At 46.9% G+C, this 24,496-nt stretch overlaps 8 protein-coding genes across 8 annotated transcripts; 4 read left to right on the top strand and 4 right to left on the bottom strand.

Moving 5' to 3' along the window:
- Positions 1-356: 356 nt before the first annotated feature.
- SAMD00019534_037380 (hypothetical protein) lies at positions 357-2,589 on the top strand (the record flags this gene model as incomplete). The annotated part of the gene is made up of 3 exons (XM_012904630.1): positions 357-1,445; positions 1,534-2,271; positions 2,356-2,589. 3 exons carry the CDS (start codon positions 357-359, stop codon positions 2,587-2,589), a joined length of 2,061 nt encoding a protein of 686 aa, XP_012760084.1.
- An 84-nt stretch (positions 2,590-2,673) lies between these two features.
- On the bottom strand, positions 2,674-6,852 carry SAMD00019534_037390 (hypothetical protein; the record flags this gene model as incomplete). The annotated part of the gene is made up of 4 exons (XM_012904631.1): positions 2,674-5,342; positions 5,447-6,041; positions 6,130-6,669; positions 6,739-6,852. The coding sequence occupies 4 exons, from the start codon at positions 6,850-6,852 to the stop codon at positions 2,674-2,676; spliced, it is 3,918 nt and encodes a 1,305-aa protein (XP_012760085.1).
- Positions 6,853-7,131: 279 nt separating this feature from the next.
- On the top strand, positions 7,132-7,914 carry SAMD00019534_037400 (hypothetical protein; the record flags this gene model as incomplete). The annotated part of the gene is made up of 3 exons (XM_012904632.1): positions 7,132-7,322; positions 7,403-7,631; positions 7,696-7,914. The coding sequence occupies 3 exons, from the start codon at positions 7,132-7,134 to the stop codon at positions 7,912-7,914; spliced, it is 639 nt and encodes a 212-aa protein (XP_012760086.1).
- Positions 7,915-7,963: 49 nt separating this feature from the next.
- Positions 7,964-9,118, bottom strand: SAMD00019534_037410 (hypothetical protein; the record flags this gene model as incomplete). The annotated part of the gene is made up of 1 exon (XM_012904633.1): positions 7,964-9,118. One exon carries the CDS (start codon positions 9,116-9,118, stop codon positions 7,964-7,966), a length of 1,155 nt encoding a protein of 384 aa, XP_012760087.1.
- A 916-nt stretch (positions 9,119-10,034) lies between these two features.
- On the top strand, positions 10,035-13,867 carry SAMD00019534_037420 (hypothetical protein; the record flags this gene model as incomplete). The annotated part of the gene is made up of 4 exons (XM_012904634.1): positions 10,035-10,189; positions 10,279-10,414; positions 10,608-11,676; positions 11,772-13,867. The coding sequence occupies 4 exons, from the start codon at positions 10,035-10,037 to the stop codon at positions 13,865-13,867; spliced, it is 3,456 nt and encodes a 1,151-aa protein (XP_012760088.1).
- An 87-nt stretch (positions 13,868-13,954) lies between these two features.
- Positions 13,955-17,601, bottom strand: SAMD00019534_037430 (hypothetical protein; the record flags this gene model as incomplete). Its single annotated transcript, XM_012904635.1, has 3 exons — positions 13,955-14,660; positions 14,748-17,062; positions 17,212-17,601. The coding sequence occupies 3 exons, from the start codon at positions 17,599-17,601 to the stop codon at positions 13,955-13,957; spliced, it is 3,411 nt and encodes a 1,136-aa protein (XP_012760089.1).
- Positions 17,602-18,189: 588 nt separating this feature from the next.
- On the bottom strand, positions 18,190-21,309 carry SAMD00019534_037440 (hypothetical protein; the record flags this gene model as incomplete). The annotated part of the gene is made up of 4 exons (XM_012904636.1): positions 18,190-18,429; positions 18,511-18,605; positions 18,689-19,079; positions 19,153-21,309. The coding sequence occupies 4 exons, from the start codon at positions 21,307-21,309 to the stop codon at positions 18,190-18,192; spliced, it is 2,883 nt and encodes a 960-aa protein (XP_012760090.1).
- A 1,548-nt stretch (positions 21,310-22,857) lies between these two features.
- SAMD00019534_037450 (hypothetical protein) lies at positions 22,858-24,239 on the top strand (the record flags this gene model as incomplete). The annotated part of the gene is made up of 4 exons (XM_012904637.1): positions 22,858-22,938; positions 23,080-23,578; positions 23,680-23,792; positions 23,904-24,239. 4 exons carry the CDS (start codon positions 22,858-22,860, stop codon positions 24,237-24,239), a joined length of 1,029 nt encoding a protein of 342 aa, XP_012760091.1.
- Between the last annotated feature and the right edge of the window lie 257 nt (positions 24,240-24,496).

Below are 24,496 nucleotides of genomic sequence, written 5' to 3' on the forward strand. Positions count from 1 at the left end.
CCATCAAACAGTAAAATATCTGTCTATGGTGTGATTGATAGATGTCACACGTCAATCAAATGGACCTGTTTGTACAAGGCACTTCTACACAGCGACACGAATCACCAAGATACGTGTTCATAATATATTATTACCATTATTATTCTTTGTTGTCATGGTATAGTCATGGTCATGAGTATGTTGATGGGATACCATCTAAGAATTGTTATTAACTTTGTGTGTGTTTGGAATTGGCGCGTAATCATGACATTGTGAGTTTGTGATTGAAGTGAGACATGTGATTATGAATGAGATTGAATGATTGGTTTGATTGAATGATTGAAGTGAATGAATGAATGAGATAGAGAGATAGTAGTATGTCATTCCAACAAAGTAACAACAATAATAATAGTAATAATAGTAGTAATAATAACAATAGTGATGGCTCGACCATGACGAAGACTACAATGTTAACTCTTGGAAAGAGGAGTAGTAGAGATGCTGCATTGTTGGATATGGATGTTATCACTTCAACATCATCGGACAAACTCAATGATGATGATGACCATGATAACGATGACAATGATGACGATGACAATGATGATGAAGATGATGATCAATACAGTGACTTTGATGGAAGGCATATTGATCACCTGGATCTACATGACAATGATGACGAAGATGAAGAGGTAGTGGAACGAGAGGACGACGAAGATGAAGATGAAGACGAAGATAAAGAACACGAAGACGAAGATGAGGAAGATGAAGAAGATGAGGAGCAGGACGAAGATGTAAAGGTTCAAACTGACATCAGTGAATACGAAGAAGATGATGATGTGAGCGATGATCAAGATGACGACGACGATTATGATGATTATTCGGGAGATGATGTACATTATGTAAAAGGCGATGATGACGACGATGACGATGACAGTGAAGTGGACCTTCAGCGCAAGAGTTGGACCTCAATGAAGAGGCCAATGAAGAGGAAGAATGACGTGGTCATGAATGAGGCCACATATATCCACACCATACAACTACAGTCAACGTCTGCCAGCATTGGCAGCGACTTCCCCGACTACGACAATGCCAGTGACGACGACGACGCGACCAATGGCAACAACATCGACCATGAGGATGACGATGAAGACGATCCCGACCACCAGACCATGTCATACAAGCTTCTTTCACAGTCGCGTCCACTTGAGGATATAGACGCGTCAGCAGAATCCGACACACGATCACTCTTTATACATGCGCGTAACAATCTACACGTGTCAACCATACCCACGAGGATGCCCTGTCGCGAGAAGGAGAAAGACACCATTGCCAACTTCCTCGAACTGCGACTCAAGAAGGGCAACACATCTGGTGGATGTCTCTACATTGCCGGCATGCCTGGCACTGGTAAGACCAGTACCGTCAAGGAGGTCATCCGTGATCTCCAAAAGAAGCGATCATCAAACGTATGTCTGTCCACAAGTCCACGCCCTCGCGCGGAAACTCCCCACTTACTCACAATTTCTCCGTCCCGCCACACGCGCCAAACAATAGCAAGTCGAACCATTCGAGTATATCGAGGTCAACTGCATGGAGCTGAGCGATCCACATCATTTGTACATTGCATTGTATCGCAAGATCATTAAGAAGCCCCTGCCAAGGGTGACGGCTGCACATGCTCAGCAGCTGCTTCATACGAATCTGTCATCACGCGCCAAGAACCGCCCTCTGCGAATCATCCTCGTGGACGAGTTTGACCTGCTCATCACCAAGAAACAGACAATCATTTACAATCTGTTTGATTGGCCCAATCGTGCGCGATCCAGACTGGTGATCATCGCCATTGCCAACACAATGAACCTGCCCGACACACTCCTGCCTCGTGTGCAGAGTCGTATGGGCATGCACCGTCTGCCATTCAGCTCTTACACATCGGCGCAGATCACTCGCATCGTTCGCAGTCGTCTTGAGGGCCTCGAGGCCTTTGACCAGGACGCCATCCAGATGTGCGCCATGCGTGTTTCGGCAGTGTGCGGTGATGCCCGACGTGCTCTCGAGATCTGTCGTCGTGCTACCATCCAAGCGGAGGAGGAGTACGTCCAGAAGCTGAAACAGAACGCCAATGAACGTCCAGACAAAGTGATGGTCCATCACATCGAACAAGTGCTGGACCTCTTCTCCTCGCCCATCATCGATTCAATCAAGAGTCTATCCTTCTACGAGAAGGTGTTCCTGTACTCCATATACAAAGAGCAGAGGTCTGCTGGAGTGGCCGAGAGTCATTTTGGCAAGGTATGTCATTTGGGCCAGCAACCCTCGCCAAACCTCACACTTACACCCTTGGCCACATCAATCAATCAACCAATCAATCATCAGGTGTACAGCAAACTCCGCGACTTTTGTTTGGACAAAGCGATCATCATACCTACACACCAGGAGGCAGAGTGGATCTGCGGCAGTCTGGGTGCAGGGCGAATGATTCTCGTCGAAGAGATCGTCACTGGCTATGACCAAATGATCAAGCTCAACATCTCTCTGGAGGACCTCCTATTCGCACTTGGTCAAGACGAGAAGTTCGCCAAGTATCTCAGCATTGAGCAACAACAATGAACATTTAACTTATCATTATAAGTAATATATACTTATATTATATATCTATATTTATTAGTATTTGATTGACCAGAATTGATCAATTTAGTGTTGTGGCTGGACGAGGTTGGAGAGCTTGGCACCTCCGTGTCCTTTGTTGAAGGAGACGTTCTTGACCAGCTTGCCGCCCATGCTACTGATAGCGTGTACCAGCTCAAAGATATTCAGCTTGATTTGTCCTTGCTCAACGATTGGCATTGAATACTGTGCCTTGATAGGCTTGAATGGGATTGGATCGAGAACGGCCTGCTTCCACTTCAGGCCGATCTTATCGCCTCCAACGCCATCATACTCGAATGTGCAGTACTCCTTGAACTGCTCGCTAAGCTTATTGATGTAAATCTCAACCATGTTGAGTCCTGCCTCCAAATGTCCATTCTTGTTCGCCACGCCTGACTTGTTTGTTGTTGATGATCCAGTAGCTGTGCTGCCATTCTGTGGCTTGGCAATCAGCTGACTGGCCTTAATGTTCTTGAACAATGATAATGCCTTGGCCTCAAGAGATACTTGAGTGGGTGCAGTTACTGGGGTGGCGGTGGCTACTCTGGGCACGGATGGTGACTGGGCGGCAGCCAGAGCAGCAGCGGCTGCAGCTGCGGGCTGCAACAACAATCGCTTGATCTCTCTCTCGCGATCTGGAATGTATTGATCGTTCAGTGTGATAATGACATCGTAGTCGGTGTAGTTAGGCTCAAAGATGGTGGTCATCTCCACCTGTGATTGATCATTGCTGTAAGCCTCCATGCAGATGTCAAGCGAAGCCTTGGCTAGCTGTGCCAAACGCTTTCTGATGCTGCCGTCTGTGTCGCGTGGGTTGACATCCTTCCACGCCACGGATGGACGATCCTTGTCTGTGGCAATGAAGAACATCGGCAGGTTGTTGGCCTGCTTCTGTTGTTGGAAAATGGAGTTGATTGAAGAGACGTCGCCAGAGGTGAGCGAGTCGACAAAGTCCACGATCAGAGGACGCTCGGTCCACTCGAATGTGGCCAGCAGATGCAGGAATCGCAGGAAGGCAAGCATGGGCGATGTGGGCTGGTGCGTCTGGTCGTCCTGATCGTGTGCCGCACGGGCATTCTCTGGTGTGTATGGCTTGTAGATGCTGGCCATCATCAGTTCAATGGTGGGTTGTGCGATCTGATTGGTGAAGTTGTGCGCGTAGCACCATCGGAGTGCAAGGCGTGTGGCATGGCCGTATGATGGGTTTGATGTGTGCAGTGCCTGAACAAACTTGTGATGGATGCTGGTCCTCTGCATCAACAGCACACTCTTCAGCTTGTCCTGGTGCTTGCTGGTGAGGTAGTCCAGCTCCTTGGGGTAGTAGGGGATCAGGCGGAACAGGAAGCCGTCCTGCTTGACATCGAGGTACGCGTCGGTCAGGCGTGGCTGGTAGTCCTGTTCGGTAAGCTCGCGTGCCATCTTGAGCATGAACGCGGCCTTGAGTGCGTAGATCGAGTCCACGTCCGAGGTCCAAAAGCGTGAGTCCTCAAAGTGCAGCAGGACCTCGATCACAGTGTTTTGCATGTATGTGTCGTCCTGAGCGGTGCGCACGCATGTGTAGCGTAGTGCAGGCGACATGGCCATGTATTCGTTGATGTGTAGTGGCAACGCCAGCGACTCGATCTTGGTGACGAGGGCCTCCTTGGCGCGCATGACCAGCAGAGTGCGGTCGTCCATGTTGGCGCTATAGAGAATCCTGTCAAAGTGACTGATGTGCGATGAGACGTTGGTGGCTGGCACCTTAAGCTGGAAGCCAAGGATATACTTGGCAATGTCCTCTACAATCAGTTGACGCTGTCCATTCTTGGGCGTCCATGTGGCGGCCTCACGGATCGAGCCGTCCTTGAAACGGCGCAGCTGAGATTTGGGACCCCATGCCTTGCGGAACTTGTCGGCGTCCTTGTGATCGGCCGAAGGGCCCATGTCCACCAGACGCAGCCAGTTGGTCTGGTCGAGCTGGATGCCCACATTGATGATGCGCTCGTGCGATTCGGGCAGCTGCGCGCCAAACTTCCAGACAGGCGCTGAGTGGGGCAGGATGGTGATGGTGCGGGCACGGTTGGTGAGTGCGCGGTACAATGTCCTGTACACCCTGTGATCAAAGTAGGCCTCCTCGTGGTAGTAGTCGGTTGCTGGTGTCTTCATGTCGCACTCCTTGGACAACTTCACCTTTAGGATGTAGTCCCAGCACATCAATGGCTTGGTCTTGATCAGGAAGATCTCGTCAAAACCGTCGCCGAGGTCCAGGTGGCGCAGGGCCGTGGCGGCCTCGCGTTGCAGCTCGCGGAAGCCCCACGAGGTGACGCGCGAGAAAATGTTCAGCAGGCCAGTTGGATCGAGCAGCACGACTGGATACAGCTTCTTGAAGCTGTCTGTGTACTGGCCGAGTGTGAGAGTGGAGCCCTTCTCCAACTCGAATTGAAGGGGCTTGTTGAAATCCTTGGTGATGAACACCAGGGTCATGCGGAACGCTTGGTAGGTAGACATATTGCGATTGATGCGACCGATTGAGTAGAGGTAGGCCACCAACATTGAGAGGTGGAATGAGTTGATGGTTGGGATGTTCTTGACGTGTAGCCATGCCTTGAGCAACTGGATCGTATCCACCAACACTGGTGCACTGCGTATCTTATCATTGATCAAGTTCATGTGATCCAAATACATAATATCCTCGAGGATAGCATTGTTGTAAAAGGCTGATCTTGGGATGGACTCTGTTGTGATTGTGTTTGGGGGACGGGGGAGGGATAGGTTAGTGATCGGTGATTGGTGGAGTGATTGAATGAGTGGAATAGTTCCAGTGAGTGATCAATCTTACCGAATGGCTTTGGTCCCTTCTTCTTGGAAGAGTCGGATGACTCGGCTGCGATAGCGGCAGCGGCGAGTTGATCGTTGTCGTTGTCTCTGTATGTGTCGACCAGGAATGAACCATTTTGGTTGGGCTTGGAGGTGTCGTCGGTGATGATGCAGTTGGCATCAGGATTGAACTTGGTGTCCATGCGGAAGAGACTGCGCGACACGCAGGGGATGATGCGGATGGTGAACTTGGTGTGTGCGCCAGTGGTCGCGTCCTCCTTGGGTCGCACGACAATGATCTGTTTGTTCGAGTCTCCGCCAAAGTGCGTGAATGACACGTTGGCAAAGCGTGCGTGCTTGCGTATCTCGTTGGCCAGTGTCCACATGTACAGATTCCTCTTGGTGAAGTACTTGAAGTTGTTGGCGTCGGTCTTGCCGATGCTCGTCTCGGGTATCTCCACGATCATGTCCACATTAGGATTGGACTTGATCACTGTCTTGATCATATAACTTCCACCAATCTCCACATTCAACGGCTTGCTAAATGCCAAATCAATATTCTCTCCAACAATATCCATTATCTTTACGCTCTCAATCATGTTGCTAAATACGTTGACCTAGTGTATGAATGAATGGTGTGAGTGAGTGAGTGGGGGGGAGGGGGGGCTGGGGCTGGAATAGTTCCATAGATTGATCATCACATACTGTTTGATCAGGGATTGATTCAATTATGGTCTTGAGCTCAAAGAGTGCAGACTCGAGCGCTGTGGTCTTGGTGAAGTTGACTTTGAGCTCTTTGAAGAACTCGGCGATTTGGAGTCTGAAGAGATTGGAGTTGAATAGTTCGTGTGTCTCACGGAACTCTTGCATCTCCTCTGATGTGACGGCGCGTGATGTATCGGTTGGTGTGCTGGACTTGACAAACAGACCCCTGTTTCTTGGGTTCTTGGCCTCCTTGTCGACGGCAACATTGATTCCACCGACAGCTCGCTCACTATCATCCATCATATTATCATCATCATCCATTCCATCGATATAATCATGATCATCTGGTAACTCTGTGTCATCGTCCATCACATCATCATCATCATCACTATTATCATCATCATTATCATCACTATTATCATCATCATGTTCATCATTATAATACTTTGATTCATAAGTATAATCCTCATCGACATCATCATCATATCCACCTCCCAATGCCATTATAGAGTCTGTGATTGATGTTTCATTGACTACATTCTAAATATACATAAATATATGTTAATATCATTCATTCAATCAATCAATCTATCATTCAATCAATCATACCTTTGTCTTCTTCTTTGGTTGATCTATGTTGCTAACAACTTGTTTCTTTGATGTTGTTGCTGATGTAGTTGTCGCAACAACCTTTGATTGTTGTTGCTTTCTCTTCTCTACCATGTCTGTCTATATACTATATTATAGTTGTCAATGTCAATGAATGAGTGATTGACCATCATAATACTCGACCCCAAACAATACTTCCCTCGTCTCTCGTCTTTCTTCCAAAACACTCACTTTGATTTTTATGAATTAATTCAAATATTAATCGAAGTTCCCACATCCATAATTTCAATACAATCCCATAATCTAAAAAGATTCATGTTATTCAAACTCGTCAAACATTATGTTCAAGTTGAATAAACGACACTATAATAGATCTTTACATATACACATACAATGAGTGACGATAACAACAATAATAATAGTATTGAAGAGACTGGAGATGGAGAACATATAAAGAGAAGTAGACTTTATACAAAGACTGGTGATAAAGGATACTCTTCATTGTTCAATGGTGAGAGGAAACCAAAAGACGACTCATTCTTTCATGCTCTAGGTGCAATAGATGAGTTGAATGCTACTTTAGGGTAAGCATATCAATCTATCATTAAATCAATGAATCATAATCATACTCATTCATATTCATTCATACTCATCATCACAACAGTGTTGCTCTAGAGTATTGCATTGCGGATGGTAATGGATTGCAAGAGTATATTGAGAAGATACAATCATTGATGTTGGATATTGGTAGTTGTTGTGCTACACCATTGGACACATCAAAGGAATCACATTTGGCAAAGACACGCTTCAGTGACAAGCATGTCATTGTACTCGAGTCATGGATTGATCTATTGGATTCCAAACTACCTCCCTTGAAGAACTTTATTGTACCAGTATGTTAAGGATGCTCTGCACTCTGATTGAACGAATGATTGACCATCCATATCCAATATATAGTGCGGCGTTGGACTGGCTAGCTCACATCTACATGTTGCACGCGCTGTGTGTAGACGTGCGGAGAGGGACATTGTGAGTTTGTCTAGACACCAGGTGATTCCAGAGGATGTGGCCATCTTTGTAAACAGATTGAGTGACTTCTTGTTCGCGGCCTGTCGCTACGCAGCCATGAAGAGTGGCAAGTCCGAGTCGATCTGGAAGAAGAAGGACTTTAACTAAGTCCACATCCAGCGCGAGATGTATATACATAATACAATCAATCAAACATTTACTTGACCACTACAGCAGGCTTGTCACCTACCCATGTCTTGCGCTTCACTCCATCCTTGTTGCCATTCTGTAATAATAGTTGATCGATCATTATACGGAATGAATGGATCAGTTGCTGACAGACCTCTTCGCTCTCGCCAATGTTCTTCATGCCCAGGACGGCAGCCTCCAGCGTGGATATCCTGTCGACTGCTGGCTGTTTCCTCAGAGCATTATACATTGACTTTAACTTCTTGTCGCCAAACGTTAACCTGACACGCTTGATATCATCGGGGATGTGCTTGGCCAACTTCTTGGCCTGGCTCCATGTTCCATCCAATATGATCATCGTCAACTGAGGTAGCTCCGCCAACACTTGCTCATCCAATCTAATATCTCTCAATGAGTCTGAGATTGATATAATGTCATCATCATCATCGTTGTCTTGGTCTTGTGTTGCCTCGTCGTCATTGAGTGTTTGTGTGGCGGGTGTGGTCGTGGTCGTGGACTTGGCCTCGCGATGTAGATCAATGTACTCTGAGATGTCGATTGAGTCTTGTGTTGGGAACAAGACAAAGCAACGACTATGATCGCATGTCTCAAAGAACTGTTTGAGCGCCAACTCATCCTCCTCGATACCCATCACCAACAACTTTGATGTCTCATTGCCATTGCTTGGGTCCAACAAGTTGAGGGCAGGTCTTGCACCAAACACAGCCTTCTTCTTCTTTGCAACTTCTCCACCTTCAGCTAGTTGAACTTGTTGTTGCGATTGTTGTTGTTGATCATAGTAATATCTATTTGATGATAATGTTATAAGCTTGCCAGTGTTGCTAACTCTTGTCCACTCTTTGTGATGGAATAGTGTGATGTAACGATGTCTGAGTGAGAGTGGCGTCAACTTGTTACAGATGCACAATGATGTCAAGAACCAACAGTTTGTACACTTTGAATGCTCGTGTAACATATCCAACAATGTCTCTTTACGTTGATTAAAGAATGCCTTTCCAACATCCCTATCTCCATTATTATATTGTTTTCTCTCTATCTTTGTCTTTGTATTTATCTTTGTCTTTGTCTTTGTTGTCTCTGTTGGTGTCTCTGTCTCTGAGGCTGACGTCACTGTCTCTGAGGCTGGAGTCACAGTCGTTGATGTAGTGGATGTTGATGTCATTGCTCGAACAGTAGTAGTAGTAGAGTAATAAGATGATATAATACGTATACTTAGGCGATGCATTGATCTTGTACTACTCGCTCACTCATTCATTCATTCAAACATGTCATCCAATCGATCAAACCAAAAACAAAGAATGAAGTGAGATGTGTGTTTTTGTTCCTTTGCTTGCAAGCAAAAGTGGTGGAAAACTCAAAATCCGATTTTCAATTCTGATCCAGTCATGTGATGGTTGAATCGGTGTGATGGGAAGGAAGGAAACATGTGTCTTTTCTCCTACCCATTGTAAAGTTTAAAAAACAGTACTAGCTAGCTAATTCCTTACACTATTTGTCATCAATATCCTTAAATAGTACTTTGTTCAAACAGATAATAGATAATAATAATAATGAATTTCTTTAAATCATTCCTTGGTCAAGGCGGTGATCAATCAAACAAATCAACACCAACATCAACTACATCAACTACTTCAACAAAACCAACAACAACAACAACAATATCAGCATCAACATCAAGTCAAACTCTAAGTCCCACTCTATCTCAAACTCCAACTCCAACTACATATTACCAACAACAAACAATCAAACCTCTACCTCAACCTCCATCAACTCCAACATCAACATCAACGACAACATCAACATTTGGATCATTCTTTCAATCAACTCAAACAAATCCAAGATCACAAACATCATCCGTAGATCAACAAACAACAACATCATCATTATTGACCAATATAAAGGATATAGATAACATATTGGATCAATCGATACAACTTCTAAGATATGGCCTATCACTTGATTTGTCGAATGGATCGCCAAACAAAAGACAAATGGATGCTTTGTTAAAGAGGATAGGTTTGCCAGAGTCAACAATGTATAGAATAATAGATATATATTCACATCAACTTGTATCAAAGATGAATAACTCTAATGAGTTGTATAAAGAACTTACTCATTCCAACTTTATCCAACACTTCTCCAACATCTCCACACTCTTTAATTCAAACTCATTCAAAGATGACCTCTTTGCCCTGAGGAACACCATCACACTTTTCACACACATCACTACCAAGTAAGTTAGACCTAAGGACACTTTGCGCCAGGATGACGATGACGATGACTTACTCCCTCATTCATTCATTCATTCATTCAATCAATCAGGGTCAGTGGCGGATCGGACTCCATCCCTTTGGAACTCTTTGAGTATGCTTGGCGCAACTCTCGACATTCCTCGGATTACCAAGTTGATGAAGGAGTAAGGAAGTTGAGAATCCAACAACTTACACAACAAGAGAAGGTATATATGATGTTCTTGAGGTTGCGGTCAGGTGACACTTGGAATCATTCCGTCCCATAAATTAACATCTTAACCCCACCCCCACTCACTCAATCATGATCAATCAATGTGTCAAACGATGAATTAGATGTTAGACATCAATAGAGATAGGATAGGTATTAGATATCATGATCTACCTACGTATCCAACGCAGAATGACTTTGAGAGCGAGAAGTTGACAGAACAGAAGTTGTTGAAGTACGGCCCATACTCATCGTTGGAGGACTACTTGGACACTCACTACTGTTTGATGCGCGAGGATATGGTCCATCCACTACGTGAAGCAATACATTCACATCGTAAAGGACAAAAGTCACGCTATATCCACCATGATGTGACGTTCAAAGAGGTGTCGTGCTCCAATCGCTACTTTTGCTTCAAGATCTCGTTCAACAATGCCGTGCCCAAGAAGCGCTTCGACTGGGGTCGCACGTCCAGTCTGCTGTACGGCTCACTCGTCGGACTGACCAGTGTGGTGGACAACTTTGACTACACCTTCTGGGCCACGGTCGAGGACCGTCCGTCCGAGGGCAACACCAAGGAGATAACCATCTCATTCGTCGACAATGAATTGGACTATGCCAAACTGGTCCCGTTGCTCTTCAACAACACGTTCCTGATGGTCGAGTCGCCCGCCTACTATGTGGCCTACAAGAATGTATTAGACTCGCTCCAGAACATGTACGAGCTGCCCTTTGAGGACTACCTGCTCAACTGCCAGCAGCAGTCCACGCCGCCCACATACTTGCGCGACTTCCCCACTGTGGACTTTGCCACGGCTTTCAAGAGGGTCGAGCCAAGCGATTTGCATGATGTGGGCAGGTCCTTCCCCTCGCGTCTCGATGAGCTTGACGAGTCACAGATGGCAGCCCTCAATCATTGTTTGAGAAGTGAGATCTCGCTCGTTCAGGGCCCGCCAGGCACTGGCAAGACCTTCATCGCTCTCAAGATATTCAGTCTGCTGCACCAGCACATGGCCATCAACTTGGAGGATCATGAGCGTACACCCATCGTAGTGTTTTGCTATACCAATCATGCTTTGGATTCGTTTGTCAAGGGCGTGCTCAAGGTGACCACCAACGTTATCCGTGTTGGCAATCGCAGTCAAGATCCAGAGTTGGATCAATTCAATCTCAAGCACAAGATACAAAAGGATCAAAAGCAGTTCAACAACTACAAGAAACAAGGCAAGATTAACTCTGGACTCTTGGATTGCATGAAAGGTATGTTTGATTGATTGATTGATGGGGTGGAACCATTCCAGCCCAAGCCCAAGCCTCAGCCAATCACCAAACACTCACTCACTCACTCATACTAGCAATGAGGACACCGATTGAGTTACAGGATATACTCAAGGTAGCAGCACCAATACACGCCAACATTCTGCGCAAACTGAGAGTGGACTTGGCCATAGCGTGGACCAAAGGAATAAGAACAAGAATGCAACATACAAGACCAATCATGAAGAAGGAGGACAAGGACTCGGACGCATCAACAAACTTGGATGAGTATGATGAGGATGAGGAAGCCGTAGAGGACCTAATCAAAAAGAGGAAGTTTGATATGGATCGCACGAATGAGAAGTATGACAGCTGCGACATTGGCAATGCCATGTGGATAATGGAGCAGCACTACAATGCTTTTGAAGACGAGTATAACATCCTGGATCTGAGCGAAGACAACCAAGAGAATCTCTTTAGACATTGGCAACGGAAGCATATTGGATCGTTGCTGGCAACAATGGCCACACTCAAGACTGAGCTGGACAGTGTAACCAAGATGATCCTGCGCCAGGACGATGAGTACAGCGTGATGGCCATGAAGCGTGCTGAAGTGGTAGCCGTCACGGCAACAGGAGCCAGCAAACAAAAGGCCGTGCTCGACCTTTTGAAGCCCAGACTGGTGATCATTGAGGAGGCGGCTGAGGTTCTCGAGTCTCAGGTTGTGGCCATCCTGCCCAAGTCCACCGAGCATCTAATCATGATTGGAGACCACGAGCAACTCAAGCCTTCGAACCAGGTGCACCAGCTTGGACTTAAGTACCGATTCAACACATCACTGTTCGAAAGGATTGTCCGCAATGGTATTGGATGCAAGACACTATCGATCCAGCGTAGAATGGTTCCAGAGATATCAAGGTTCATCAAGCCCATATACAGTCGCCTGGAGAACCACCCATCAGTATTGTCACGTGCCATCGATGACAATTGTACATTGATCAGGGGTATGCCTTCCAACATCTACTTCCTCACACATACCAACCCCGAGGACAGCAATGAGAATGCTTTGAGCAAGGCCAATGAGTTTGAGGCCAAGTTCGTGGTCAAGCTTGCCGAATACCTCATCAAGAACAAGTACAAAGCATCCAACATCGCCATCCTCACACCATACATGGGCCAACTCAAGAAGATCAGGGACCAATGCCACAAGACCGGCCTCCGCAATGCCCATCGCGACCTGACAACAATGACGGTGGACATGTTCCAAGGCAATGAGAAGGATATAATCATTCTATCTTTGGTGCGATCAAACACGAACAACTCATACGGCTTCCTGTCGATCCAGAACAGAATCAATGTGGCCCTGTCCCGAGCGAGGAATGCCATGTTCATTGTTGGCAACTCCACTTTGATGAAGAGGGCCAACAGTCTGTGGGGCAACCTGATTGACACGTTGACCAAGGAGGAGAGGATTGGACCATCTCTCAAACTTCCATGTCGCAATCATCCAGGTGAGGCCTACGAGATCAAGTCTCACAAGGACTTTGACAGCATACCCAAGAACAGAGGCTGTAACAAGCAATGCAAAGTGCCACTTCTTTGTGGCCATCCTTGCGCTAGCATGTGCCACTACGACCAACATATCCATCAGACAATGGAGTGCAAGTCGTTGTGTAACCAGGTTCAGGACTGTGGACATAAGTGTGAGGCCAAGTGCCATGGCGCGGGCGCGACTGCCACCCCATGCCCACCATGCCGCCAGACAATCAAGTTGGTGTTGCCAGACTGCAAGCATCAGTTTGAGAAACAATGCTCATCATCACAAGACGACCAGACGATCAAGTGCAATCAACCATGTAAGAAGCCCCGACCAGATTGTGGACATGTGTGCAAGGCCATGTGTGGCAAACACGAGTGCGACCTGATCAAGTGTCTGGAGAAGGTGCCCTTCAAACTTCCATGTGGGCACTCGACTCACAAACATTGTGGCGATGCCAAGTCCTCGGAACGATGCAAAGTCAAATGTAAAGTAAGCATGACTTGTGGACATGTCTGCGACGCGCCCTGTACAAAGCACACGATTGGCGCCAAGGACAGCCATCCAAAGTGCAAGAAGTGTCCAAAGCCTGCACCTGAGGGCACTGTTGCGGCGGCAGCTGCTGTCCAAGACACGCCAGCGAGCCCACCATCCTAAATAAAGATTGAATGATTGATTGATTGAATGGATGATTGTCGAACGCTCATTTAATGTTTAGTTGCTTGGCGTTTGTTGTCGTCATTTTTAAGTCCTCTTTGATCCAATCTCAATACGGGACAACCGTTTTAGAGGTGTCTTCAGAGGCAGGAGGTTGGGGTTGTGTGGCTGCTGCAGCTGTTGTGGTTGTTGTTGACTATCTACAGGTAATTGCTTGAGATGCTGTTGTTGTTGCAGTTGCTCCTTGTTCTGTTGGCGCCAGTAGAACGTACGCGTCTCGGGTCCATTCTCCAGGATCGAGATGATCTTGGTGACCTTGGAGTTGAGCGCAATGTCCAGCGCAGTGCCACGCTTGGAGATGATATTGATGTTGGCATTCTTGTGAAGCAGCGTGGAGACGACGCATGGCCGACATGCTGTGACCGCGTAGTGGAGCGGTGTTTCGCCACGCTTGGACAATGCGTTCACATTGGCGCCCTTGTCGATCAGGAACTTGATCATCTCCTCCTCGTCGACGCCTCTGAATGCAGCCGAGTGCAATGGTGTCTCATTGTGGCGATTGCCAATGTTGATGTCCAAACCCTTGTCAAGCATCATCTGGATGACCTCCTTCCTCTTCTCTGTCAGTGGGTGTCGCACCAAGTAATGTAGTATCGATGCTTCATCCTTATTCTTCACGGTCACATCCACACCTGTCACCGATAACAATGCCTTACATATCTCAGTGTTGCCTGAATGTGCGGCGCAATGAAGCGGAGCCCATCCATTCTCGTCCAACATGTTGATCATGTGTCTAATGATGATGAAGATGATTCCAGAGTTAGTAAGTGGGAACTTGTGATTGATCGATCGATCATTCTTGCGCTGTCATTATACGTACGATTCAGTTTGTAATATCTTCTCGACGGCAGCGAGATCATCCGAGGAGACTGCTTGGTGCAGCCTGGACTTGCCATCGTCCTGCACTTTGCTGACCTTCTTTTGGGTGACCTTGAAGTTCTGTGTGTCTGAGAGCGACTTGTCAATGACCTCGGAGTAGTCCTCGGTGTCGGCCGGGTTGTCCCAATTCTCCACAACGGTCTTGAGCTCATTCTCAATCCTGGCGAATGTGTTGACGACCAGGCCACTCACGGGCACAATATGCATCTCGACCTCGTTGGTCGAGCCCTCCAACCGCGCCATCTCGGCGAGGTACTTGAGGTCCTTGAGAAGATCCTCGGTCCAATGTACAATCTGTGGCTCGCTGCCTGCTTCGCGCATCTGCTCCCAAGCGGCCCAGGCGCGCTCTGTTGTGAACTCGTCGAGCGGCACCTTTAGGTGCTCGCTCAGAACGACGTGTGAGCGTGCGATAAAGTCATCGATCACAGGGTAGATCAGCTCGCGCAGCTCATTGATGATGGGCCGCGGTGAGTTGAGGAACTTGTTGGACTGGGACAGCTGTGGTCGGTTGTTGCCATCAAACATCGTGTTGGACGAGTAGTAATCGTCGCGGCTGCTGCTAATGCTACTGCTCGCGCTGCTACTGATGCTGCCTACGCTGCTGTTGAATGTGTTGGTGTCGGGCGAGAGCGCCATCGAGATGTCTGTGCAGCTTGTGTTGGGGGATGAAGGCGCGCCGTCTTCGATTGTGATGATCTCAATGACGTGCTCCTTGGGGTCGAGGATCTTTTGGATCAGGATCAGGTTGTTGACGACGTCCTTCATGTTGGCGGGCGGCTGCTCGATGTAGTTCTCGGGCACGGCGGTAAAGTTGTAGCCGCGCTCCTCGAGGAATGCATGTGTGCAGGCGTCGATCTTCTTGTGCCACCAATCTGTCATCTCGTCCTTGGTGGCGCCGTTCAGAATGTTGCGCGACTCTAGCCGCAGCTGATCCAGCATGAGGTCGCTCTCGCCCAGGAACTGCTTGATCTTGCTGCGTGCGATCGCTATTTGATTGTTGCCGTTCAGGTCGGACATAGACCGCTCATACTTTGGCATGAAGAAGAGACGCGTGTCGATCTGGCCGAGGTAGTTGTCGATCTTCTCAGTCATCACCGTCTCGATCTCGCGGTAGATGGGGTGGTTAGGCTCGTCGCAGATGCGCGCAAGGATGTCCTTGGTGGCCTTGACCTTGGCCAGGTCGAGAAGCGTGATGCGCTGGCTGTCCTGGAACAGCGACATGTCGATGCCCAGCGACGACAGGTGGTTGACGATCAGCTGCTTGCTGTCCTCGAGCGTCTGGGCAAAGAAGCGGTCGGTGGGGTGGTAGACCAGTCGCTCAAACATGTTGTAGTCCTTGAGCGACTCGAGCGTGTGTTTGTTCAGCAGCAGGATGTCCTCGATGCCCACGACCAGCTGCTCGATCTCGTCGGCGGCGAACCAAACGTTCATTGTGTTTGGCGTGCGCTCGCCAGTGAACCTGACAAACAACGCGCGTGGTTGGAATGGCTTGCGAGCCAAGTATTCCTGGATTGTGATACTGTTACATGAATGCGATTGTTGCTGCTGCTGTTGCTGTTGCTGTTGCTGCTGGGCTGATGAAGATGAGTTTGATGATGATGTTGACCCAACACTGTTGCCATTGCCACCCTGCATGTTGCCGCCCTTGATGTTACCGCTGCCAATGAGTGAGTTGGCGGCGGGCCGACGAAGACCCTCGGGGAAGCGGACTATGATGATGTCGCCACGCTTGACTTTGTCGACGCCGCGCAAGATGGACGCGTAGCGACGCACGGCCTTGGCCAACTGATCGTTGTCCGTTAGTGAGCTCCAGTTGATGATGTTGACGAGGAGTTGCTCGCGGTTGGTCGAGATGCTTGTTTGGAAGTAGGACTGGTGCTCCTCGATGTTGGTCTCGCCCAGCGAGTTGTTCTTGCAGGCGCCAGTCAAGTTGAGGAACTCGTAGTCGCGAGACAGCTTGTTCAGGAGGTCGTCGCTGGGTATCAGGCCGACGACGCAACTGTCGCAGTCGACGACATAGGTGGTCAGGTGGTCGATCAGCTGGCGTGCTGCATTCATAAAGTTGCGCTGCTCGTCGACGCCCAACAACTCGATCGTCCTAAGATACAGATGCAACAATGACAAGCAATGTTGTATATTCTCCTCGCTCAACGATGTCTTTGTCTTTATAATTCTCTCTTTGAATATACTAGCCATCGACATCTGTTTCACTGTCCTCATATGATGTATTGCATTGAGGCATGGTGATAGTTGGTCCTGTGTAGTGTAACATTGAATGTGAGTGTTAGTAAAGAGTGTGTTTCCGTGTTTCCGTTCGTGTTTCCGCGGCCACACTCTGTTTCCGTGTTTCCGTGTTTCCACGCGGCAACAGACTACAACAACTTTGTGATATTGTTATAACATACTTGAAAGAGGAAGAATACTGAGCTGTAGGTTTGATTCATGTCTTTGGCATTCCTGAACTTGTTGTTTGTGAGTGTGTCAAACTTGCCAGCAGATGTAGACTTCTTTGGCAATGATGGTAGTGAAGGTAGTGATGGCAATGGTAGTGATGATAGTGATGATAATGATGGCATTGATGATTCTTTATAACTTCCACCACTATTACTACCTGTATTATTATTATTACTTGATGATGATGACGAGGATGACGATGACGACGATGATCCAGCTTGTAACTTTGCAGACAATGGTTTTGGTATTGGTAATGTACACAGATAAGTGAACATATCATTTACATTATCAATGAACTTCTTCTCCAACTTATCAGCCTTGACGTTGGGAAGGCTCGCCATTTTGTTGTTGTTGGTGGTGTGTGAGTGTGTCGTCTGATTGATTGATTGATCGAGTGTCGTCTGATTGAGTGAGTGTGATTGATTGATTGATTGATTGATTAATAAATATGTTGTTTGTGATGTTAATGATGGTGATACAAGCTCAAGTTAGAACTATGTTTGACTGATGATAGATAGAGATATAACTTTATCTTTATCTCTATCTCTTCTTATAATATATATATGAGTTGAATGAAATGAATGGGACCAATCAAATGAATAATCGTAAGTGTAAAACAGTTGATGCTGCAACTACCAACCTGCAGATGGTACCAAGAAGGGAGGGTGGTCGCCTCCAGCCCTGCATGATATTTTGAAGTTTCATCCAAGCGATCGATCGCTAACCACCAGCGTCCTTCCATCAAAAACACTTCAACACGCAACCCCAACTTGACAATCAAAGTGTTTCAAAGGAACATTCTTGGTCTTTCGTCCTAGGAAATGACACAATGTCATCACATCAATGGTGTATGTGGAAACTACGCGGTGACAGCACTGCGTATGTGGGGGCATATGCAGGTCATAGTACTATGACCTGGCCTCAACCCTTTATAGTATATCTCTGTAATTGTCTCGCATATCAGAGGCACTCCGCAGGAATGAATCCAATTGATCCTTTGGCAGTATGTCAGACTTTTGAAGATAGGTAACTAGTTCCATGAAGCCCATATTCAACAACTCGGCACTCCAATTGGACAACAATGTGGCGCAGAAGCATATGTGCAGCACTGAGAATCCCTCACTGTTCTTATCGCACATATATCTATCCCATAACTTGATTCCAGTTTCCTATATTTGTTTGATTATTTGATTGATTGAGTGATTGAGTTAGTGAGTGGATTCAAGTGATTGATTGATCGGGTAACATACGAATGACATCTCCCTGATCAAGAAGCAGACCATCCAACGGAATGAGAAATGGCTAAAGTCAATGTCATGTTTCTTGAAGTGATTGTATAACTCCTCTGTTGACGCGAGTAAGGACATGGTTAGTCAAGGGATGGGATGGATACATGCATTACCAGCTCGCCCACAACACATAACATACCGTTTGACTCCTTCACTAGAGACTCGAGCTTCTTCATCATTCCTTCGGCGGGCAATCCACAACCAGTGTTGGCGGCGTATGACTTGACAGAGTTCATGAGATGACTGAGACACCAGAAGATGTCTGCCTCAACTCGTGATAGAATGTCGTATCGATTGGTGTCCAGCAGTTCTTTGACGCCAACACCATCGCCCAATGTCTTGACCAAGTTGAATTGTAAGTCTGCCAGTGGGTCCAGTGATGGATACGTCGGGTTACGATCTGTGTTATACTGCTGCAGTGCATCCGATAGGAACACGATGAGGAATGGACATATCAGGTCATTCAGACCCTGGAAGTATGACACATCCTGGTTCTCATTCGACCAAACAACCAATATCCTCTCGATCATCTTAGAGTTGAGGTAAGGGGTAAGAATAAGGTTAGGGCAAAGGTCGTGGGCGAGGACACGCCAGGACACATACCTGTTCAATGAACTTGATCTCAAACAGATCGTAGAAGCCGTCGGGTCGCGTTCGGATGACATCGATGTGTACTTGTTGCACAAGATCATTGAACTTAACCTTATCGACGACTGATTGATAGATGTTGGCAGTGGTATTCCAGAGATCAGACACGTTGTTACGCAGTTTGATGCCAACATTGATGTCAACATCATCCAACTGGTATAGTTTGTAATCGTTATAATATTTCTTGATCAGCATTCCATATTGCATTCGTTTGTTCTGTAGCACTGCATGACGATTATCGACGTTGGCCGGCATGTACCCGGTCATGAGCATCCAGGACTGTGCGCGGCTCGCATCTGTGAAGCCGTAATGTGTGCCCAGCAACTTGACAATCTCCACGTTGACCACGGGCTGCTCCAAGTGCCACTGAATGTGCTGAGAGATCTTACAGCGATCGCCGCTCTCATTGAGGTACTGCGTCAGGTCACGGTACTGCTCGTCGCTGATGGGCGTCGACTCTGAGTCGTTGCCGCGTGTCACCACGTCTGGCAGCGATATTGAGATGAACTGAATGATTGATGAGAGCTTATTGTACAGGGGTTGTGTGCCCGATCCGCCACTGTTGGACAGGCCGCCACTGCCTCGCGAGTTGGACATGCTCTCAGAGTAGGGCAGGGGTGGCAGGGGCTTGAAGCGTTGCAGGGATATGTCCTGGCGGTTGGCGCTGCTCCTTAGAGAAGGGTAGTGCGAGGCGGAAGATGGCGAGGAGTAGTCGCTGGACGAGGAGTAGGCGCCGTCCGAGCTGGACAGATACTCGTAGGAGACGGTCTCGGTGGAGCTGGCGGCAAAGGAGTCTTCGCCTCCCAACTTAGGATATGGGCTGATGTCGAGCAGAGGCATCGAGAACATTGAGCGCTCTGATCGGCTCTGTTGCTGTGACACCTGATTGAGCAGAGACGACTTGTATGAGAGGTGGAGCATTGGTGTTCGACGTTGTGTGGGTGTGCCCTGCAAAGGTGTTGCTGGGGAGGTCGCATAAGTGTCCGAGCTGGGCATTGGGAGCAAGTGTTGAAGGTCCAACTGTCGCAGCTCTGGCGTCAACAGCTCATAGCTGCTTGATTGATGTGACGGTGGTGGAGTTGATGGCATGGGCGCCACGACCACGCGGCTGCCAAAGTCATCAAAGTTGAGGTCCACCAACAGTTGCTCACTCTTTTGTTCGACGAGTGGCGCGAGGATTGATGTATTGGTCGCGGGTGAAGTGGACAGTGACGTGGAGACAGATGGCGGCTCGGAGAATGATGAAGCCGGCACCTTGCCCGGTGTCGGTGTCGTCGATGCCGATGCAGCCGGCGACGAAGACGTCGGTGTTGAGTTGGAAGACGATGACAAATTTAGAATAGACTCGACAGTCGAGTTGTTCTTGACGTTGGTAATGACCTTGAACAGCTTTGACTTGAGTGGGGAGGCCGAGATCTTGTTTGAAATGTTGCCAAAGCTTGTGCCCAGACTGCTGGCCAAGCCCCTGGGCTCCAATGTCGGGGTGGATGGTGTCGAAGCCGAGTGGAATCGCTTGTGTGAACGCGCTGGTATTGGTGGAGGCACGCTGATTGATGGTGAAGTTGACGACGACGAGGTGTTGGTCGTAGTGATCATAGTGGGTATGTTATGAAGTGAACTGTGTAGCGATGGGCTGGCACTGTTGCCACCGCTGTTGCTCTTGGGCTTGGCATTGCTTGGGAGTTCTGAATGATCGTGATCAGTGAATATCGATGAGTTGGACACTGACAATGGCGGAGTTGTGCCACCGCCCCTTGCACCCTGATAATATGAAGGTGGAGTGAAACTTGTTTGTGATTGTGATTGTGATTGTGATTGAGTAGTTGTTGTTGTTGTGACATTGTTGTTGTTGTTGTTGTTGAAGTTATAAAGGTTACGAGGACTGGCTCCATGTTGTTGTTGACTATCGCTTATACATTGGTCGATCAAGTCTTTGTTATAATATATGTATGGTGAAGATGATGATGAGGGTGCTGCAACCTCCTCAGTATCAGCACCGTCCATGTATACCTCCTTAGTCTCCTCTACAACGGTAGTAGAAGTGGCAGTTTCTAGACTATTGAGTGATAAAGATTTGAATAATGTTGTTGATGATTGTGTCTCGTCCATCATTGTATCTATATTATCTCTATCACTATCTATTGTTCTATCTTTATCTCTGTTGGATGGTGTACTCAGTGCAATGATGCACCCTTAAACATGTGTTGACCTGGCTTTAACTAACCTCCTCTCTCTCTCTCTCTATCACTCTCTCTTATTATTAAGTAATATTACTTCTTATAATTATTATAAGTATGTGTTTGACTGTCAGACTGACTGTGGACTCACTAACCAAGTTGATGAATTAGATTGAATGAGTGGATGGATGGATGGATAGTTGTGTTGGTGTTGGTGTTGTTGGTCGAAGTGAGTGTGTGTGAGAAGTGTGGATGTGTGTGTGAGTGAAGAGTGTTGTTATTGGTTGGATGTGGAATGTCGATCGTTGGTTGGTTGGTCGGACAATTAAGAGTGTGTGTGTTTGATTGAGTTAGTGTGATGGATAAATGGATATTTGATTGACTGACTATATGACTGGATGACTGACAGGATGGATGGAAGTAATTAGAGACAATGTCTCCTTACAATATATGATGTATCTGTTGTTGATGCTTTGGTATTAATGAGTTGTTCTATTATTGAATAACAAATTAATGTCACTCATTCTACAAGATGCATCTCATCTCAGTTTCATGTGGTCCAACTAAATCATCGATGTCAGTTAGTTTTGTGGATGAAACCAAACAAAACGATCGATTTGAGTGGTGGTCGTGTGTGGTTGCGTGTGGGATATCAGGACCTAGACTTGCAAACCAGGGTCATTTCTCTCACTTCTCAAAGATTGTTGTTCACCTACAAACAAACAACAGATAATGAACAATATCTAGAGATATGATTCAATTCATTGACAGACATACAGAGAAATTGAGAATAAACTAATTGGTGTAGTTCGAACATTAAATTGATTGAAGTTCGTGGTTCGAGTCATATTCTTCAAAAATGATTTGTTTGCCAAACAAACAAACAAACCCTACGAAATTTATTTTATTTTTTTAATGTTGGGATGGATGTGTGAGGGCCAGGGCGAAAGAGTGATGAACACACTTCACTCCTATTGATACTCAAAGACACACACACGCCAGGCGCAACTCTGTCTTTCTTTTTTGTTTGAGTTGAGCAATATCACCAACCCTACGGCTGAGGGCTGAGCATCATTCATTCATCATTCATTTCATTCGTCAATACATAGCATTTATACATACATACTGCTTTGTTGTAAAGTATGTATATTTATACATTATTTACATTCATTCGATCATTCAATCATTCATTGGATCATTCATTCAGCTGATCACGGGATATTTTCATTCAATCATTCACTCATTGATTGAAGAGTAGTCCCGCGACACTACAATGATGCGATGCGATATACAGATATAATGGAGTTGGCGATAACAAGAAATGAACATGATTGATATTGATATTGATAATGAATGAACGAATGAATCATCGATTGATTGCCCAACAAGTATACTAATACACAGAGTTCATTCATTCATTCATTCATTCATTCATTCAGATACACTGTAGTTATATTTTCAGATACTTATATAGACAGCAAGAATGTTCTCCCGTTTGATTACTAGATCACTCACCTCATCCCGTCGTGTTGCCTTGTCCAACAAGGCCACCTTCAAGCCAATGGTACGACATCCATAATCAATCAATCAATCAATCAAACTAGCGACAAAGGCGATGACGACGACATGTCCACAAGACTATTGCGATGATGAACAAACAGCATAGGCTAATACACCATAATCAACCAATCAATCACATTTACAGGGAAGCTCTGTCTTCTACTCAACAAAGAAGGCAACAACTACTGCCCCACCTCCCCCACCTCCAAAGTCGGGAAGACGTGAGGACGAGGCTGAGGAGCTCGAGAAGTTCGATACCGAGGCAGAGGTCCCACAGAGCGTCTTGAAGGAGCTCGAGAAGTCCCGCGCTGCCCAGAAGCAGCAGTACCAGGACATCGTCGCCAAGCTCACCGAGACCACCGAGGAGTCAAAGGTGTCGTCAAAGAAGTTTGAGGTCAAGCCAACCATCGCCATCACCACCGCATCAGGCAAGGTTGCCCACGCCCTCTTCTCGATGGCTTCGCAGGCTCGCAGTCTTGCCATCGTCGGCAAGGATGCCGATCTCATCATCAAGGCCTTTGAGAAGATCCCCTCGTTCAGAAGCACCATCGAGGAGCCAGAGGTTGAGGTTGCTGACAAGCAGAACCTCATCGACTTCTTCATTGCCTCCATCCCACTCTCACCAATCGGAGAGTTCTTCCTCTGTAAGTTCATCACTTGCTGACTTGACTTGACTTGATTGATTGATTGATCGACTGATCGACTGACACTCTCCCCTCTCCCCAATCAATCACATGACTGACAGACTACATGGCCAATGAGAACAACTTCAAGAACATCCTCCCAGCCTTGTCTGACTACAAGCGTTTGGTTGCTTCACTCTCAACAGAGATGACCGTTAGATTGACCATTGCTCGTGTATGTATTATTAACATCAACTTGTTGCCGCGCGCCACTTAACATAGCTGACACGCCACACACCCGCCACACCCTCAACTACCAACTTCCAATATCCACAAACAACAACAGGAGTACAATGCAAAGGAGAAGGAGCAATTGGAGCTCCAGATCAGATCATATTTCACAGAGGACACTCAGATGTCATTCATCTACACCGTCGACCCATCGATCAAGAGTGGCTACAAGGTCGAGTCCCCACTGCTCAACCACAACGCCACCCTGTCCGCCGCCATCCATAAGGCCGAGCGCGAGGAGAACGCCCTCTTCACCGAGTTCTTCAACGAGTTGAGACACGCCGCCATCACCGACACTGCCGTCTGGGAGAAGCAGGAGTTTAAGGATAAATACTTCTCCTTCGATTCAAAGGCCTACGAGGAGAGCATCGAGAAGGAGCTTAAGAAGTAATAAGGTTGTGTTCCAGTGCCAGTCAGTTAATCAGTCAGTCAGTCAGCAACACTCACTCAATCAATCTCAATCACCATTGCTTCGTTCGACACATGTCAATGTTTACATTATACCATCAACTCCGTCAAGCTTAACATATCAATTGGTCGTGGCAGGTGCTAGCTAGCAAGTCTAGTCCATGTCAGGCCAACATAATAGGCATCTAATAATACAATAATACATTATATATACATACATCGACCTCATTAATTCTCTTC

Source organism: Acytostelium subglobosum, assembly GCF_000787575.1.
Source record: "Acytostelium subglobosum LB1 DNA, scaffold: scaffold6, whole genome shotgun sequence".
In the NCBI taxonomy this organism is placed as follows: Eukaryota; Evosea; class Eumycetozoa; order Acytosteliales; family Acytosteliaceae; genus Acytostelium; species Acytostelium subglobosum.